At 34.1% G+C, this 20,000-nt stretch overlaps 1 protein-coding gene across 2 annotated transcripts in view; it reads right to left on the reverse strand.

Annotated features, from left to right (window-relative positions):
• The window catches only part of ECT2L (epithelial cell transforming 2 like), a 1,012,011-nt gene that overhangs the window by 514,971 nt on the left and 477,040 nt on the right, over positions 1-20,000 (reverse strand). For both annotated transcript variants that reach the window (XM_044064710.1, XM_044064701.1), the window contains exon 9: positions 18,243-18,411. In XM_044064710.1, coding sequence (XP_043920645.1) covers positions 18,243-18,411 — 169 coding nt within the window. The remainder of the gene's footprint in view (positions 1-18,242; positions 18,412-20,000) is intronic.

A 20,000-nucleotide genomic window follows, 5' to 3' on the forward strand; every position in this document is an offset into this window, starting at 1 on the left:
GTAAATAAATATAAATAAATAAAAAAGTAAATAAAGTATTGGTTTTTACAATAAATTAATTACAGAGACTGAGTCCTATTGTCTCCCTTAGTACTTCCTCCTCTCAAACCAGAACTTCTCCTCTCATCAGGAAATGTAGTTTCTTTTTTCATAACTGTTCATGTGAATCCTTAACTTTTTGTTTTCTGTAACCTTGATCTTACAGATTAATAATGCAGTCCTCCCTCACACGTTTGCACTCAATCCTCTGGATTTTTACACATTTTAGTATGGATCTTTCCCAACATTTGGATCTTTATTTCTTTTGCTTCTTGTACTTGTCTTCTCACTCTTCCCCAGCTGGGTACCGTAACTACTTCCTCTACTGCGAACCCCATTTTTATTACTTTTCTTCTTTGACAACTGCTACTTGTCATATTCACTGAGATGCATGTACAATATTGAAGTTGTAAATAGTCTTTGTTCTCACAAACTGCCTGCTATAATTTCTTTGTATGTTTTTCTCTCACTAAATATGTCTTTTTGAGGTTTTTCTCCCTGGGCCTCTGCTAAAAAGGGGTTCTGCATGACTCAGTCAAAACGTTCTGGTAACCAAATGCAAATAAATACATAAATAAATAAATACATCTGATGCTACATCTAGGTTCCTTAAATGTCCCTTTCAACCACTGTCTCAACCCACCATGCAGGTATTTGAACAATCTGTACTAAATAAATTATATTAAGATAAAAGATATGTTTTTCATAATTATGGTTCTAATCTTGTTAGTGATTAGAAAGTGTCTTTAATGGAACTACATAAAAACCAAGAGATTGTTATTATGTAGGGAGATATGAGTGGGAGACTGGGAGTACTGTGGTGTGGGGGTCTAAGGAATGGAAGACTTAAGCTTACAGAAGTTAAATGATGTCCAGATTTTATGACATTTGGAAGTAGATCCTACTGATACATTTAAAAATAGAATTGATATTTTCTGCATATTTTCTGCATGATATTATGTCGATTAAGGTCATTACAAATTAGATTAAACATCAGTTAACTGTTAGTAGCTAAAGATTTTACATACATACCTAAAAATTTGACTCCTATACCAAGGAGACCCATTGTTTCAGGAAGATGTTCCTTGATGGAACCTCTTTCTGAATATTTAGAATATTATTGGTACTTTTCCATTATTGGGGCAATATTTTCAACACGAGTTAAAACAGTACTCCAGCCTGAGACAATAGTATACAAATATGGTAATAATGCCAAGCAAAGCCATCCTCTCCGGTTTGTTACTACTTATGGTAGCAACAATTTTAAAATAAGGTTCTGCATATGCAGCAGTGTTCTCAGGGTTTATGGGAACTTGAAATATTGCCAGGTTCTAACTTAATAGCAGGAGGTTAGCCTTAGAATAGTTCCTGAATATTCCAGGTTTAGTTGGGGGTCCAGGTTTTATTTTTACTTCAAAGGAGACCTTTTGTGGTCTGACCTTACCAGAGAAGGCATTACAATAGGGAGTGTACAGCACTCTCCCATATTAGAGAGGACTTCATACAGTATGGCTGCACCCCTGGTTGGTGTATTGAATATCTGGTTCAGGGAGTTTGTGTTTACAAAATCCAGGAATCTTTGTGCATGCACATTTGGTGTCGTATAGGATTCCCAGTTAATAGTGGGGTAATTAACGTCACTCAGGATATGGTATTGGGTTGGATGGTTAGTGTTTCTAATAAGTTTAAATACATGCTATGGGTTTCCTGGGTCATAGAGAGGGACCTATAGCTTGCAAGGAAGTGGTATTGGATTTTGCCTATGGTGATTTGAACATGGAGCAGCTCAAGTGCATTGTCCTATTTCACCAGCCTTGAGGTATATTTATTTTTGATGTAAACAGAGACACCTCCACCTTAGTCCTTGCCTGTGAAGTAGCTGGCCTAAATGTGTGTAAGGCATTATAACCTTGCACTGTTAGTGTGCTCTCCATGGCTTTAAACCATATCTAAGTGATCACACAGACATCAGCATTCTCTAGAGTGAAGAGAGCTTCTAGGGAGTGGAGTTTTTCTAGACTTCTAGCATTGAGCAGTAATACCTTTAGATTTTCTTGGTTTTGACTTGCTATGTCGGAAGTACTTTCAGTTTGGCATTGCCTAAAAAAGGCACTGTGGGGAAGACAATGTTTTAGATAATATTTGAAAGCCTAGATGGGATCCTTTTTGTGAGTTCCGCTTTACTTTGATCACAGCACACTTCTCATTCTTTATTTGAGTTTGGCTGTATGTATAACGTCTGGATCCAGTTCCTAAAACACAGGACTATGCCACAACCCTCCATGTCAAAGGCTTCGGTTATGTCGAATAGCTAAGAAATGGGTAATCAGACAGTACCTCAGGATGAAAGGTGTCTTCTTTAGTTGCTCCCCTAATAAGGTTTTGATTAACTGGCTATAAGTTAATTTTTATCAGAAAATTCCATAGAATATTACTGAAGCAGCAGTTTGCATTTGATAAATCTTGAGACTGTGGAAAAAAAAGAAGAAATGGGATATAAGGACTGCATATATGTTGTAAGCAGTGATAATCACATGGCATAAAAGGAGATGGGGAAATATCTTCTGAAGATAGTTTAAGGTAGGATAGTCCCATTACTTTTGCAGAAGTGCAGCTAGAGGCAACTGTAGTTGAAATTCACAAATGCAGGAGTATATCAGTAAAGAGTTAGGGCAGATTCCAAAATTACTAAGAGACTGGATGATAGTTCGGATGCCAACATTTCACACCGTATCTGGAATACAAAGGTGGCAGTGGTCCAAATCATTAATATGAAGTAAAGCTATCAGTGTTGGATATAAGCAGGCTGAGTAAGGGGGCAGGGAATTGACAAGGAATATGCAGTGGACTTGAGTTTCAGACAGAGGAAAAGGAAAACACTGTATCATGTTTATAAATGGCAGTTTGATAGCCTGGACTGGCTTACAAGTAGACTATATCAGAATTGAAACAGTACACTCAGGTTTTCATCCAGGTCCAGCCACGGCAGCTAGGTAGCCTAGAAAGATGTCTGTGTACCTTGAAACCTGCTGATTAAAGCACTAAATGTTCTCTATGCTCTGGAAGCAGGTTAGAGTTTATAAAACAGAGAAACCAGAGTGAGTCCAGATGCATGAAAAATATGCTGAGTTCATGGCACTCATGAGTGAATGTTGAGGTCAGAAGTACAGGAAGTTATATCTGGCCCTTGTAAAATTTCCCAAGAGGGATGAGTCTCTTTAATGATGTGCAACAATCTGAGAGTTTGAGATGGAAGAGATGAAGAATGATGCTGTCTGTGCACCTGATAAGTGCCTCTGTGATGGTAAAGAGTGTCGATTTTTCAACTTGGTATTAGAATTTAAATGTGAGAGGTAGGCATAATGGTTAAGGTGTTTACCTTACAGATACATGGTGCAGAGTTTGATACTTACATAGGGTAATTGGCTAGGCTTAAAATAGCTCACAAGGGCAAATAGCCTAGTACTAATTTATGAACCTATAAATGTTGTCTCTCTGCTTTGCCATTATAAGTTTATACCAGTCCCCTTCATCATTTTTTGATTTATGCTTTTCTGTTTTGATGTTAAATACCTTACATATTTCAAAATAATAAGCTGTTTGCTACATGACCTGATTGTATTCTATGAATATTCTTCCTTTCTAGGTTATTGTGATTTGACAATATGTCCATGGACTAAAATATAATGTCTCTCTGACTCTATGACTGTACCTTAAAAGCACATCATATTCTCAGCTGTTTACCTTCATGGATGACAATATATTATCGGAGTGATACATAGGTACTATATTAGCCCATATAATTACTTTTTTTCTTTTCTCTAGGTGCTTCAGTCTTTCAGACATTATTTCCTCTTTGGAATGGTAATGATGTCTATGGCAGTGCTGAATGATTGGCTATTTAACAATCTAAATTCTCTGTGCTGTTTCAGAAAGTATGGGGTTTCTAAGTGTAATCTGCAGGGGAATGGATGTGGGTGCTTTCAAAGAATGTTTAAGAGCTCATGTGTGCACTGCTTCCCAGTGTTGTAAGGTGATACCTTCTAGAAAGTCATTCCTTAATAAAACAAAAGTGAACTTGATCAGAGCAACTAATTGGGCTCCCCAAGTAACTGAGCAAGGTCATGAATATCGTTACTGCAGCAAAAAAGATTTTGTTAAATTTTAATAAAGCCAAAGCTGCAGTGTTACAAATAAGGGAAAGAGAATGATGAAGAGGAACAAACAATCTACCAAGCATTGTTTTACTAGACAGTAACCGTGCAGACATGTTTCTGTCTATGTGCTGGTCAGTGAAGTGTGTATGGGGTGGAACATGATTCATGCATTGATAGGACTTAACTCCATTGGATATCATGTTAACTTTTATATAATGCCTTTCAGTACATATTCATGTACCACACTGTTTCTTTTTAATTGATGTAGTAGTTTTTCACATGCAAGCACAGCCTGAAATAAGTCCATGTTGGTCAGTTCTATTCCTCGGTTAACAATTTTATATATATATATATATATATATATATATATATATATATATATATATATATATATATTAAGCACATTAAATTATATGTAGGGTTTTTATGGTCGTGTTCTCACATTTCATTGAAGAGTTGTCTAGAAAGAAGGAAAGGGATATCTGGGACCACAGGTTTGGTGGTTAGGTAGTTAAGGATGAGAAGGGTATAAAAGTATTCTTGTACAGAAGTTAGCAATGATGTTCCCTTGTTTATTAAAATAGTAATATATTTTACTTGAGGTATGCCATACTGAGGGGGGAAGGAGTCACTGGGTTTGTTATTAATTCTTTTACACTTGCAAAGTATATGTTCTAGCAATGTTTGATGCTCTTGATGACGGCATCTCTCATTCTTCTTTAGAGATGTCTAACTTGCAAGTTCATTGATTAGTCTGCATGTGAATGTATTTTTGTTTTTTATATAATAAGGAAATAAAAAAAGATATTTGAAAAAATAAATGTGAAAAGTGAATTAGTCTCTTTTGAAGGATGCACCTGAGTGAAAGGTAAGCACCACCGATACAGGAAGTATGATTTTATAGTTTGAATTTAGCACTGAACTTGGTCTATAACCAATATGTTCATTTAAAGACTTTGCCTTGTCTGAGAAAAACTGTAAGATGCATATAGCATTGTGAAAGTGGGACATATCTGCTTTCACTCACTTCTTGAATAACATCATAAAATGTTCCATACACATATTTTTTATAAAGTGTTTACAGCTCTCCTACTAGACTCGTGTTTGAGCGAGTACTGGTGCTGGAACTAACATTTACTAGCAGCGATATGATGACTGGGTTTGATTGGTGAAGGTAAGAAAAAAAATCAAGCACTCTGATAGACAGCTATGAGCCTTAAAGGAGCATAGACTCCTTCAGAAAACAAATTCTCAATATATACAATACCTTCAGAAGTCTACAAATGCTCACCCTGCCTGCTATAAGTTTTAAAAATATGCTTTAAGGTTTACCAAAATATTTTCCTCTGAGAAACTTAATTCTACCCTACATTGTTTTAGTTTGCTTGCACTAGATTGTGTTTATTTGAAGGTATACTTGAATAACAAGAGAGTCCTTCAAGAAAATGCTACTATTTAGAGAAAGTGCAGGAAAATATTATGCATTTTAAAGAGCAATTTGCTCTTTCAAAATGTTAGTGTGATCTCAGAGGGTGTGGAAGCAAAGTCCCCCAAAAGAGGGTGCAGGTGCTCTTCTTTCCTAAAAAAATGTGCAAAATTCTACCTCTTTATTTTCAGACATTGGTTGTAGCTAATAGAGGTCAGCCTCTTTTCAGAGAGGAGACTGGAGATGGTATTGCTACTACTAGGGGAAATTTGGCCATGGCATTGGGGAATTTCAAGACAAAAAACCAGGGCCAGCACCAAAGTAGTTGATTTAATCTTTTTTTATTGAAAAATAATGAACATTAAAGGGCAGGGTTAAAACCCTTAAATCCCAAAACATCCAACCAGACCAGTTTCGGCTGAAACAGCCTTCCTCAGTGTTAAAACACACATAGTCACATCCAATAATTTATACACAACACTTAATTGGATACCACTGATTATTGGTTGATTATAAATGATCATTGAGACCAGGATGAAAAAGTCCATCTAATTTAACAATCCATTTTTTTCTCCTTGGCATTGAGAATATCATGCCACCCAGATTTATTAATCCTATCACCCATACCTCTCAACTGTACAGATCTTCGCAGAACGTCCTGATTTTTCACTCATATTTTTGGCCTGTACCTCATTATTTCTGGCAAATCACTGGGATGATCTCAGGATTGAAGTCGGTAAATAATGGCATACATTTGAGTTTCATACTCCAAATCCTTCAGAAAAGTTATATTAAAACTAATCCTGTTACTCTAGCAACTTTCTTAAGTTTATAAGAGCAATAATTAAAATATGTCCCTAGTTGTACCTCATTTTGTCAAGCTTTGTTCTGATATTTTGCATGACGAGGTTGAGAGGTATGCTATCACCCATAATTTTGTCAATGATAATAAATCTATAAGAGGCATTAGTGTGTTTAAGTGTATGTTTAAGCAAAGCATTAGCTTGTCTCTTATTCCTTATGTCACTCATCTGTTACCCAATTCATAAACGTAATGGTCTAGAAGTTTGGCCAGTATAGAAGGGAGCACATATACATGTTGCCAAATATATGACCCAATCTGACCCACAATTAGCCATAAACTTGATATCATACACCAACGGGGTATTCCTACTACTAAACTGTTTGGTTTTGTTTACTCTGATGCAGTGTGTACAATGACCACAAGGTACACAACCACATATTATTTCCCCTGTAATGGTGCGTTGTAGTTGTTGTCCCCTGGGAGCCTGCTTAAGGTGCTTATAGTGATTAAAATATGAACCTAGTGTCCTCCCTCTCCAAAACAAAAATAGGCACCTGCCCCCTAAAATATGTGATAACCTATTGTCAGATAGCAGAATATTCCAATGCCTGTTTATGATGTCCATAAAGGCCCCTGTATTCCTACCATAAGTTGTGACTAGCCTCAAATCCATTTTCCTTTCTGATGAGTATTGTTTGTACGAAAGCAAGTCCTTCCTGTATTGAATGGAGGCCCAATTGCTGGCAGAAATTATATTCCCATGGTTTTTAACCCCTATTTTGAAATCTATGTATCAGGTCCTTCCTATATTGCTCATACTTTACTTGATTGGAGCAAACCGATTTGACCCATAGAAATTGAGACTTGGGAATATTCCTAATAATGTGTTGTGGATGAAAGCTGGATGCATGTAATAATGAATTATATTGTGGATATTTCCAGAAGATCTTACTATCAAGAGTGTTATCTTCCTTCCTTGTAATGAAAGCATCCAAAAAAGTTATCTGGTCTGTATGGTAGTGGGAAATAAATTGAATTCCCCACTTGTTTACATTCAAATATTCAACAAATTCCATAAGATATATGCTGTCCGCTCTCCAAACCAACCAGCAATCATCAAGGTAATGCCTCCAAATATCAATTTCATCCAAGTACAGATTGTGTGCAGGGTCATAAATAAGATTGTCCTCCACATAAGCCATAAATAGATCAGCATAAAAGGGGGCAAAAGATGCCCCAATTGCTGTACCCTGTAATTGCCAATAACACTCATCCTGAAAAAATATGGCATTTTTAGTTAAGACATGCTCAGCCAGACACACCAAAAATGTATTGAAATCAGGTTGATAAAGTTCACCTTTCTCCAACCAGTATTGTAATGCACAGAGACCAGCCCAGTGTGGAATAGTCATATAAATGGCTGTAACATCAAGTGTACAGAGGAGCCAACCTGGTTCCATCTGCATATCAGAAATAATGCCTAGAAACTGGGTGGTATCCTGTATATGAGCCCTAATATACGTTAATAATGGTTGTAAATACTTTGTTAGAAACTGAGAAAGTGGTTCAGTCAGGGACCCTCTTCCTGATACAATGGGTCTCCCTGGTGGATTGTTTATATCATTATGTATTTTGGGTATGAAGTAAAAATACTGTGTTTTAGGGTCCTGGACTGTTAAATGATATACATCAGACTCGGTAATAATGCCTTCCTCTCTGGCTTGCTTCAAAAAGGTATCTATTTCAATTTTAAACCTAAAGGTGGGGTCCAATGGCATAAACATTTAATACCAACTATCCCTCAATTGTTTCTGGGCTTCATTAAAGTTCATCATCCAGTCCATAACCACCGCAGCTGCCCCTTTGTCTACAGGCAATACCACTATGTTCTTGTTGTTCTTTAGCTCAGAAATTACCTGTGATTCAATCTTTGAGAGATTATGTGGAAAAATACGGTGTTTGTGGGCATGAATGTGTAAATCTTTGAGAACACTGGATTGAAAGGCTGCCATCTGTTGTTGCATAGATGGAGTGAAAGTGGATCTGTAGAATTTAAAAGTGTTAGCATTACTATCAATAGTTTCATTATCAAAAAACAATCTTAAATTCAGTAGTCTGCAAAAATATATTACATCTTGTGCCAAAGAATCTTCAGCTATAAAAAAGCCTGGTACAAAACTTAATCCTTTATTGAATACCTGCATTTGTACCTCAGAAAGATGAACAGATGATATGTTCAAAACATTGTTGATATTCTCTATTTTTGTATTATTAGCCTGAGAGGACCCTCGGGATCCCTTACACCCCCTATGTTTTCTATCTCCTCTAAAGGGGCATCCACGTTCCGTCTCTTTGGGGTAGGTGAAAAAGTGTAGCTGCCGTCCATATCCGTGGCTGAGGAGGAATCCTCACTGGATGTATTATCATTCCCCCCTCTGGGTTTCTTTATGATGTATTTTGGTCTTTTCCTTTTCTGATTATGGTTCCTAACCTGTGGCTGTCCAAATCTGACCTGTTTATATGACGTGAATGGTTTACCCCTATCATAATCGCCCATGTCCCTGTTAAATTTCTTGATTTTTTTTCTCTTTTAATTCCTCCTCTAATTTGAGAAGCTCTGTACTGAGTTGGTTGAGACATGTTTGATAGCCAGGTAGTTCCTCATAACTCTTGGTTTCCTGGGTGGCATGATATTCTCAATGCCAAGGAGAAAAAATGGATTGTCAAATTAGGTGGACTTTTTCATCCTGGTCTCAATTATCATTTATAATCAACCAATAATCAGTGGTATCCAATTAAGTGTTGTGTTTAAATTATTGGATGTGATTATATGTGTTTTAACACCGAGGAAGGCTATTTCAGCCAAAACAGGCCTAGTTGGATTTTTGGGGGGGTTTAAGGGTTTTAATCCTGCCATTTAATGTTCATTATTTTTCAATAAAGAAAGATTAAATCAACTACTTTGGTGCTGGCCCTGTTTTTTTGTCTTCACGTTCAGTTTGTTGGGCCTGTGCACTTACCGTACTTATGGCGACTTTTTTGCTTCACATTGGGGAATTTCCCCTATACCTTGGAGCTGCTAGATCGCACCTGAGGGCTTCAACCGCAGCAAGGAAGAGGCCTAAGGGAAGCAACAGCATGGAGGAGGAGAAAAAAAGCTACGGAGAGGTTGGAGGTAAAAAATGAAAATTTGGAGATAATTTTGTTGAATATTGAGTATCAGAAAGCTGATAAAGATTCCTGTGTGGTGGATGATACAAATGAGCAGCATTCAGCTGTCTCAATGAAGAATGAAATAAGTGAGTCCATTTGTGCAGATAACAGAGCAGGCAGGCATCAGGGGGCTTGCAGATGATATTCTTTTAAAAATAATCAAGCAGGATGATTGAAATGACTGCAGCTTCATAGGGTAAGATGGCAGGTAACGTTTTCAGAAGTGCTGAAAATATTACTGTGGAGAAGGACCCAGGTGATGTGGTATCAGAGAATGCCGCAGTTACTACTTATGTAGGAGTGACAGAAAGTAAAAGAGGAAAGCAGCAGGTAAACTGAGGAGTCTGGTTTTGTGGCAGTTGAGAATAAAGTCATTAACAGAGTTAAAACCTATGCAGGAGTGACAGCAGGCAAAAAAGGAGAACAGCAACAAACTATAAGTAAAAATATTTTTAAAAAGAAGAGAAGGTCTACTGTGAGAATAACTATAAAAATGATACTAACAGACAACTGTTCTGGGAATTAAAGCTCAATAAATGTGATCTTTAATACATATAGGGACAGATACATTTTGTGGCTTAATATTTGAAACTGAAGGACATATGATGACATTTCTGGAACTGTGTAACAAAAAGAAGGACAAATATCTGTGGATAAATTGCTTCCTGTTAGTAACACAAATGTTCAAAAATGTCACTTTGCAATTTAGAACTAATGAACTGGAACAAAAAGATGTTAAAAAATGCATGCAGGGTATGTGTGTAAAATTAACAACATTGTGAAAGTTGAAAATGACAGAAACTTATGTAATGTAGGGTGGAGGTCGGAAGCTGTTTTTAAATGTAAAAAAAAGAAAAAAAATATGGTAAAACAGTTGCCAAGTGTTTTTTTTTTTGGTGGCTGGTCAAAGAGGGGCATTAAAATGTGCTGGGCAGTCTAAATTGTGCTTCCTTTACAGGAACTTTTCTCATTTAATTAATGATTGTGACAGGATACAATGCAACCAGTGTGGGACAAAGGACATACAGCAAGAAGTTGTGTGGCTGAATGCAGGTTGTATAAGAAAAATGCACATTTTTGGAGGGACAGTCAAAAGCAAACACTAAATAAAAAAGAAGGGGAAAAGAAATAAACACGAGGAAGGACAAGAAGAGGCTGAGGGAGAAGGTGAACTAGGTGAAGAAGAAACTGTAGAAGAAGAAAAGAATATGGAGGAGAAAAGGAAGACAGTTTGCATGCAGGAAGAGAGGTTAGGAGAGGGAATAGGCACTAAGTTTTTTTGAAGCTCTAGCCAGTGAAAAATCTGATTCCAAGGATCAAGGACTATTTGTAATAAATACATGGAAATTTTCACTTGGGAAAAGAGGAAAATAATAAAATGAAAATTAAAAGTTTTTCCCCTAAACTTAAAAAGAAAGAAAAACAACAATTTTAGAGTACTTTCAGTAACTGTGAACAGTATTATTAATTCCTTAAGAAGGAAAGGGGTAATAGAATGGTATACTAAATGTGATGTGGTTGTTATTGTGTTAGACAATGTACAATTCCAGATAGATTGCAAACAGAAAAAGTGTGGGGTGGAAATATAATGTTGAAATGAACGTTGTTCTGGAGTTATTGTGTTGTTTAAAACAGTGAAAATACTAGATGTAACATTGGTAAGGATGGGAAGGTTAACTGTTTTGGATGTGACATGGAGTGATCATGTTTACAGGATTCTAGCATCATGTGGATATATAACTAGCAATGGTGGTGAGCATGAAAGTTATAATTGTGAAGGACTTTAATTGTGGCTCATGGGGAAGATGTAAAAATAAGAAAAGAAAATATTAAAAAAAATACAGCAAGTGATACAATGTGGTAGCTTAGCTGTGTGGAACAAAAGTCAAAGGATTTATAGAAGAGAACAGTTGAATCTGAAAATTATTATTTTTTATTATCTGAAAACTAGGGGGTAGCAAATGGTGACACAGATGTAACAGGCTTTTCAGATAATTTAGCAATATGGATGGAGGTGATGGGAAAAAGAGAGTATATTAAAAATGGGATAAAAAGAATAAACGAGAACATATGGGCTGAAATTTGACAGTGGGAAATATTACAGTTATATAACCATGAGTGGTGGACTGAATTTAAAAAGAAGTATAAAAAGTAATTTTTTTCCACTGGCAGGAAGAGTAAGAAAGGAAGAAAAAGTGAAATATGGGACAATTTACTGAAACGCATTACAGAATTTGGAGAATAATATAAGAAAGTATTATGATAGAAAAAAAAAATCTGGAAAAGAAAGCGAGCAAAAAATAAGGCATTGCTGTATATGCAGAGATATTATTTACAAGGGAAAAGGTATCAGGATATTTGGGTAAAACGGGATATTAGTATAATGAAAAAATGAAAAAGGTAAAAAGAGAGGTAAAAAAGAAGAGAAGAGCAAATTATGAGCAATGTAGTACAGCATATGGAAAATAAGACAGAATGGAAAGTAAACATTTCTAGAAAGAGTTAAGAAAGAATTTGAACTGGACGAAGTAATTTAAGAAAGTAGATATTACAAGCCCCAATGCTACTGGGTATGTAATGTACAAGAAATTAATGGAATGGCAAAGAGGATATTTTGTAAATGTACTGAATGAATGGTTGAAGGAATGCTTTGTTTATGAAAAAAATATGTTGAGAGATGTTAAAATATATATAGAAGAAAGGTGAGAAGAATGAAATAAAAAATGAAGACTCATCATACTAAATAACAGATTATAAATTGTTTAGGGTAATATTACAGAGAAGAATGTAAATAACGATGAGTGATATTATGGAAGAAAGTATATATGGTATAAAAGGGAATGGATGACAAGAATTGTTATTGGTTGGGAGAGAAATTGCGGATGATTTTACAAGTAAAAGGGAGGGTGTGAAAATTATGGAGGATGATATTAGCAAGACATTTCCTACAGCAGGATATGATGCTTTGTGGGATGTTTATGTTGAAGTAAGGAATAGGTAATAAAAATTATGAGAATATGAATGTCAGCATATCAGAATAATAGAGTGATAGTGTTAGTGAATGGGTGCCTGAGTAAAAAAATAGGCATGAATTGTTATATAAGACAAGAATGTCTTATGTGGAGGACGTATAGATTAGTATTCAGGAAAAAGGTTTATCTGGTAAATTCAGGATTAATGGGAAAAATAGCCTGTATTTTATTTTATTTACCTTTATTGACTGTCTTAGTCCCACTAGGCTACTAGCTTTTTTTCAGGGGAGACCTGAGAAGGTATTTATGCTACTAGAAGAAATTTGACGAGGGCATCAGGGAACACCTCCTAAACAATGTGTCCATAACTGCAGAAGAGTTAGCCACAATTACGTGTGCATGTCTGTTATATGTAAAGAAAGGGGGGAATTACAGCTTTATATGCATATGAAAGGGGGGTTATTTCAACAATTATTGGATTATGTTGTAGTGAATATGCATATTGTAATAACAGTAGATTTTTATTGTGAGTTAAGAGGCATAAAGAAAATGAAAGGAAAGGGTATAAGAAAAATGGCTGAAGTTATGAAATGTGGTAAATTGATTAGTTGGAAAAGAAAGTTCCAGACTTATACAAGAGGTATTCTTAAATCAGAAATCAACGATGTTATATAATATCTGAAGGAATAAGGACAGCAGCTGTTTTTGCTCAATACATCTTTGGAGGTTGCTACTAGCTCTGTGGTTTATACTGGACTGGTGTCCTACCTGGACCTCCATCAGTTTTTCTTGTTTGATTCCTGGTTTCTTTTGTTGGATTAAATTCAAAAATAAATAGAGCAGTTTTTTTTAAATGGCAGAGGGAAAGAAGAAGAATAGAAAAAGAAAGACATGCAAAAGTATACAGAAATGCTTTTGAAAGGGTACAAAAGAATGAGACTGAGTATTATGATATAGAAAAGGACATATGTATAAGAAATTATGAAAACATCAAGAATTCATTATATAAGCAAAGATTACAAGGAAAAAAGGAAGAGGTGTCAGCATATTTGGGTAAGATTGTGAAAAAAGATAGTAGTGTAATGAGATGAATGAAAACTAAGGAAGAACAGACAGTAAGAAATCTAAAAACAGATAATGGAAACTATAGTTTGGTATGTGGAAAAAATGTTTAAATAAAAAAAGAAAGAATGTAATAGACTATGAAAAGTAAAAAGCTTTTCAGATCAAGTAAATAAGGAAACTGAGAAAGAAATTACTATGTATGAATATAATTCAATACTGATGCAGTAGCAGGTCCAGATGGAATAGGATATGAAATGTAGAAATATTTAACGGAATGGCAGAAATAATACTTGTTATATTTTTTAAACGAATGGTTAAATGAAGGTTTTTGTTATAAGGAACTGTACAGTGGAATATTAAAATGTATTTGTAAAAAAAGGTGAAAAAGAAGATATAAAAAAAAACTGGAGACCAGTAGTATTAAATAATACAGATAATTCAGCAAAGATTGGAAATAAGATGGAAAATACAATGGAAGAAATGGTATGAAAGGAAAGCGATGTCAAGAATCATTAATGATAGTAAGAGAAATTGTGGATGACATCTTAAATAGAAGAGATTATGTAAAACCTATGGTAGGTGATATTAATAAAGCATATTATTCAATAAAGCATACAATTTTATGGGAATTACAATTTTAGTGGCAAAGTAAAAGAAGTTTATATGACAGCATGTAGTAATATTAAGATAAACATTATGATTAAAGGCTAATTAACTAAAGAAATAGGGATGAGTAATGGGATAAAACAAGGCTGTCCCATGAGTAGTATACCATTTGCTTTAGTTATGAATACGATAGTAAGTAAGATGAGTAGTAAAATGAAGAATGTAAAGTATGCAATACAAACAGGTGTACATATTCCAGTTTTAATGACATATGCAAATTATATTATTATAATTACTAAAAAATAAATTATGGATGAAAGAAGCCATATTTTGTGTGGTATGCTGTTTAAAATATATAGGTATGATAGTAAATAAAAAATTAAAATTTTAGAGGATAACATAAAAAAAAGGAGGAATATAATTTACAATTAATGACATTTTAGTACTGGAAAAACATATTGGTAATAAAACAGGAAGTGAAACACAATGGGAAAATCTTTTAAAAGAAATGAAATAAAGTTGTTGTCTATGGAGAACATATAGATTATCCTATAAGAAAAAAATCCAATTTGATAAATTCAGTACTATTAGGAAAATATTGTAATTATCAAGTGTGTACATGACTCTAAGAATGTATGAAAAACAAGTGTTAGAAGTCATATTTACTTTTATATGAGGACTTAGATTAAATCTGGTTAAGACAGGGGTATTATATATTTACAAAGATGAAGGGGATTAGTATTGTTAAATCCATTAGTATTTCCAGCCTCTTTAAATTTGTACTGAGATGGATAAATGAAGAAAATGAGAAACTAGTAGTAAATATGATATCTGGGGGGAGACAATAAGAATAAAAAAGAAAGATAATGGATTAATGAAGAAATAAAAAATTATTAAGAAAAAATAAAAACGTGAAAGATAAAGATTGATCACATAGAAGAAGATCAAAAAACAAGGCATAAGAATATAATGATCTAATAGTATTGTGTTAATCCATAGAAACATTTACCAGAAAAAAAAAGATTATGGCAATAAAAAAAGAAACAAGTGGTGTAGTAATAAAGTAGAATGTCAGGATTTTCTTTGGAGACTGGGAATAAAGAAGTTGCCATTGAAGCAAATATACTTTATAAAAAGTAAAGTAAGAGAATATGTTTGTTCTGTGACGAAGAAGAAACAACAAAATATGTTTTTTATAAAATTTAAAAGAGTATAGAAACTATAGGAACAATTATATGAAGACTTTTTTTTGCAGAATTAACACTATATACAAAACAGGGATATGACTGAATACAGATATTATAAGAAGAGAAACAAAGAATATAAGATAAGAATGGACAAAACGTTTTCTGTGTAATATGGGCAACTTGGAATTAGAGGTTAAATGACATTATGTTTAATGGAAAATGGATATTATCAGTGATATTACGGAAAATCAGATGGTGGTTATGAAAAAAGGAGTGGGAGTCCAGTCAAAAGTAAAATGTATTAAGTTGAAAAATAGAATATATAAGGAAGAAATTAAGTAAATGTTTGAGTAAATTTGTAAAAGTATAGAAATGTGTAAAAATATAAATATTAAATAATATGTCATGTAAATAACATGTAAATAAAGGACCCCTACTCTTTTCAATAGGTGCTATTTCCTTTTATATATCCTTTTATGTCAAATGTGTATATTGTCCCACTAAAACATGAAAAGGAAATTATGCAAATGGAATTTTCTTTCATATGGGGTTCAAGGTTAAATCCAGTAAACACAGGTATGAGGTATATGACTGAAGATGAAGGGGCAATGGGGGTTACTAAATCCAATCATTTATTCCATGCCTTTAGACTTTTATAGCGTATTAAAGTAGGTAAAGGAAGAGAATGAGAATTTAATAGTGAGCATGTTTAAATATATGTACAAAAGAATTCTGGGAGATGATAAGAAAAACAAAATGAGAAAAATGATATGTGGATGAAGAAAATAAAAATTATCAAGAAAAAATAATAGCATGGAAAATAAAAAAAATGATGATATGGAGAAAATATAAGAATATGGTATAATAATGTGATGAAATAATATTATCATGTTAATTCATGGGAAAATGTACAAGAAGAAGTGATTAAAGCCATTAAAGTAAGAAAAAGTTATTGTTGATAGTTGAGTGTCAGGAGCTCCTATGGGGACCGGCAAAAATAAGTTAGCAGTAAAGGGAAATATGCCATAAAAACAAAATATGAAATAGTGTGTTTATTTTGTGGGGAGAAAGAGACAATAGAGCCATTTGAGAATGAAAGACTGAATTAAATTTTGTTTAATGGGAAACAGATTTTGGCAGATATACTGCAAAAAATCAGATTATGGTTGTGGAAGAAGGAGTGGGGATCAACTGTGAAAGAATAGCAATGAGGATGTTTTAAGAAAAAGTGATAAAAGGTAAGAAATAGAAATGTGTGTGTGTGAGTGTGTGTGTATATATATATATATATATATATATATATATGTGTGTGTGTGTGTGTGTGTGTGTGTGTGTGTGCCTGTAAATATGTAAATAATGTTTTATGTTATGCCATCTAAAGGATCCCAACTTCTTTTGGTAGGTGTTATGAACTCTTTTACATTCACCTGAGCTACCACTAACTTAAGCAGATGGGACATCTTATCTAAACAATAATACACTCTGGAATGTAGCAACCCCCTAATACTAAACTACAGTATCAGCTATCTAGTCTTAAGGAGCCGGAATAGAACCCACAACCTTCTAGCTTTCTAGTTCCAAAAGGCAACTGTGCTACCTGTTTTGCCACTGCCACGGCATATGTATACCTTTAAAAATATCAAATATTATATTAAAGAAGCTCTAGCAGATAATTCCTGAGACAGGTATCCTGCGACTTTTTTTTAAATTTTGTTTGATAACTTTAAAAATGCTAGCTTCCAATAATGCACTTTAAACATTCTAATTTAATTTATTAACATTAATAATGCAAACATTTACTTTACTTTTGTTAAAAGATGCTGAGTACACTAATAAGAAATATTAAAAGGCAGTCACATCATCAGGATATATCTCTCTGATCCTCTGAAATTGAAACATTCTTCAGAAAACCACTGAAAATCAGTTACATCTGGCTCAAAACTAGAAAATTCATTATCATAAAATATATAAGTTCATAGGTTCATAAGTTGGTACTAGGCTATCAGCCCTAGGGCCTATACAAGCCTAGCCATAACAATTTCCTGGATATTTCTTCCCACAATATTTACTTCCCTGGACCCCTGTATAAATTCATTGTTACAGAATTACAGCCATATGACCACGCCTTCCTACCCAAATACATGCACATTCTAGTCTACCTGCACATACACATGTCACTCAAAATGAGAGCTACCATTTGATACAGGTTACAAAAGACGCAATAAATATATTAGTTTTAATTTATTGCACAGTAAAATCTAGTCACAGATAACCAGAACAGATCTACTGAATTCTTAAAAATTAGTTGAGGTACCAAGCACACTTGTTTCTCAGGTGATTTGTACAATGCTGTCAATATCACAACATCACAAAGCACTATCTTAGTGAGGCTTCTCCCAGGTAACCTGAAAGCCAGAGGTAGATCTTGTAAGACCTTTCTCATCCCTATGGATTACTACAGAGGCTCAAAGTTCCTAAAGCACAGCATTTGGCTGTGAAGAGTAGAACAGAAAAATACCTAAAACAGAAGTGGCCTCAAAATATGCTGGAAGAAGTACTTTTCCAAAAATTTTGTTCTAAAATCTCACACCTGTAGTGAACCTTCCACATAATCAAGAGCAAAGAATACATCACGGACTATTAACATATTTATTTGCAAAGTTAAGTATTTCGGAAGGTTGCAATTGAAATGTTGCTGATTTTTCCTATTCACTTTCTTAACTGCAGGTTTTAAAATTGTGAAACAACACAGACTGCAACTTTTCAACTTACCTTGCAGCAAGTTTATCTCTCCTGGGTCTCCATCTGTAACAATCCCAATGCTTTTTGCCTGTTGACCTTGGAGAGCATTTTCCACATGTAGCAGTAGGCTTTCCAGGGATAAGCCAGTGTAATCATAAGTCAAAGGGATGGTATTGACTTTCACACTGTTTACAACCATCTGGAAATGAAGAAGTAAAGTTAAATAAAAGTACACCCATCCATCCATACTAGGCCACTGGCTTTCATCAAGCTTATGTAATATAGAATGGAAGATAACTTGCATTGTTAGATTAAATGTGATATACGGCACAGTTGTCAAGAAATGATGATTGTGGTGTGGTGCTCTTTCTAAGGGCTTCTTTTGATACAATGTTCCAACTTCCAAGGTGCATGACCCACAGAAAGTATATGCTTCTACCTACATGAATATGCAACTCAGCTAAGATAAAAATACTTCAATTAGCCACAATGTAATAACATTGTACTGAAATGATAGGGAATCATACTAGCAATATATTTTCAAGGGAATCAAATGCTTTATTCTGAAATCTATAATTTTGTAGCTTGTACATTTTACTGGTGATAGATATGGCACATGTTATTTGTGTTCATTCTAATGAAAGATTTACATTTGTTCTGTACAGCAGATCTCAGCAAGGACTCCCATAAAGCTATAAAACTAGTTGCCACTATACCACATTTCAACATACTGTTATACACAAATAGGACCATATTAGTATGGAATACCCTTAGATTATCACTGACTTTAATATACACAGGTAATTAATTCCATAAATGAAGTACACATTGCTTAGAAAATTATCTGCTTGGTAGTGTTGATAATAAAAAATTTCATTAAAAGTCCTTAAAGCAAATTTCATTTTAAAAGTAATGGTAACACAAGCTCACTTGTTCAAATAGAGTTGAAGTTTGCCTCTATAAATTATAAACACACATCTGCTTTGAGAAGCTTTTATGAAATTAAATATTAAGAAATGTGAGATAAATTTTCTTCATAACTGTGTTGACAGGAGGGTGCTAGGCTACAGAAAAATGATTTAAAACAGTATATTTTTCTTATATACTGCAGACTCATGGCACACTTGCAAACTGCATTTGAACACTTGATTTACTCTGCAAAATATTTTAATGTGGTGACCTTTCTCTGCATGTAAAATCAGACATAAAGAAAAGAAAAGCAATGCATTTACTGGAAATGCAACTTGCTAAAGTTTCCCAGGAAATTACTTATTTGCTTATGTATAGTTAACTGAAACAAAGTCAGAAAAGTCAATGGTCATAAAATGCAATTGGAGTTTTACTTCAAAGGAGAGATGGCCAGAATGGTCAGAACTATGAACAGATGGAGTTATTAAAATGCAAACAGTGGAAAGAGGTAGTTGTTATTACACAAACAGTTAACAGTTATTTTATCTAGTTCTTTTCACTATCATGCTTAGAAAAGTAAGTTAATTAATCTGATGTAATGCAACTACAGTTATTCTGTGCAAAATAAATTATGTAATCTGATCACCTGGCTTTTTTGTACTGCAATAATGCATTGAAATGATAATACATTTGGGAGAGTTTTGTCAGAAGTTTATTAACCTTTGCTTAGGACACTTCTGTGAAGGTTTGCTTTTGAATTCTGCATAGCATTAGTTTTGCTAATTTAGAGAAGTTAATAACCAGTATTTTGTTAGTAAGAAACATCTGGGATATATACGTTTAGTTGCAGATATTTTTGTACATATTCTTTCTATATTA

This window comes from Protopterus annectens, chromosome 1.part0 (assembly GCF_019279795.1).
Source record: "Protopterus annectens isolate FY-2018-M chromosome 1.part0, PAN1.0, whole genome shotgun sequence".
In the NCBI taxonomy this organism is placed as follows: Eukaryota; Metazoa; Chordata; order Ceratodontiformes; family Protopteridae; genus Protopterus; species Protopterus annectens.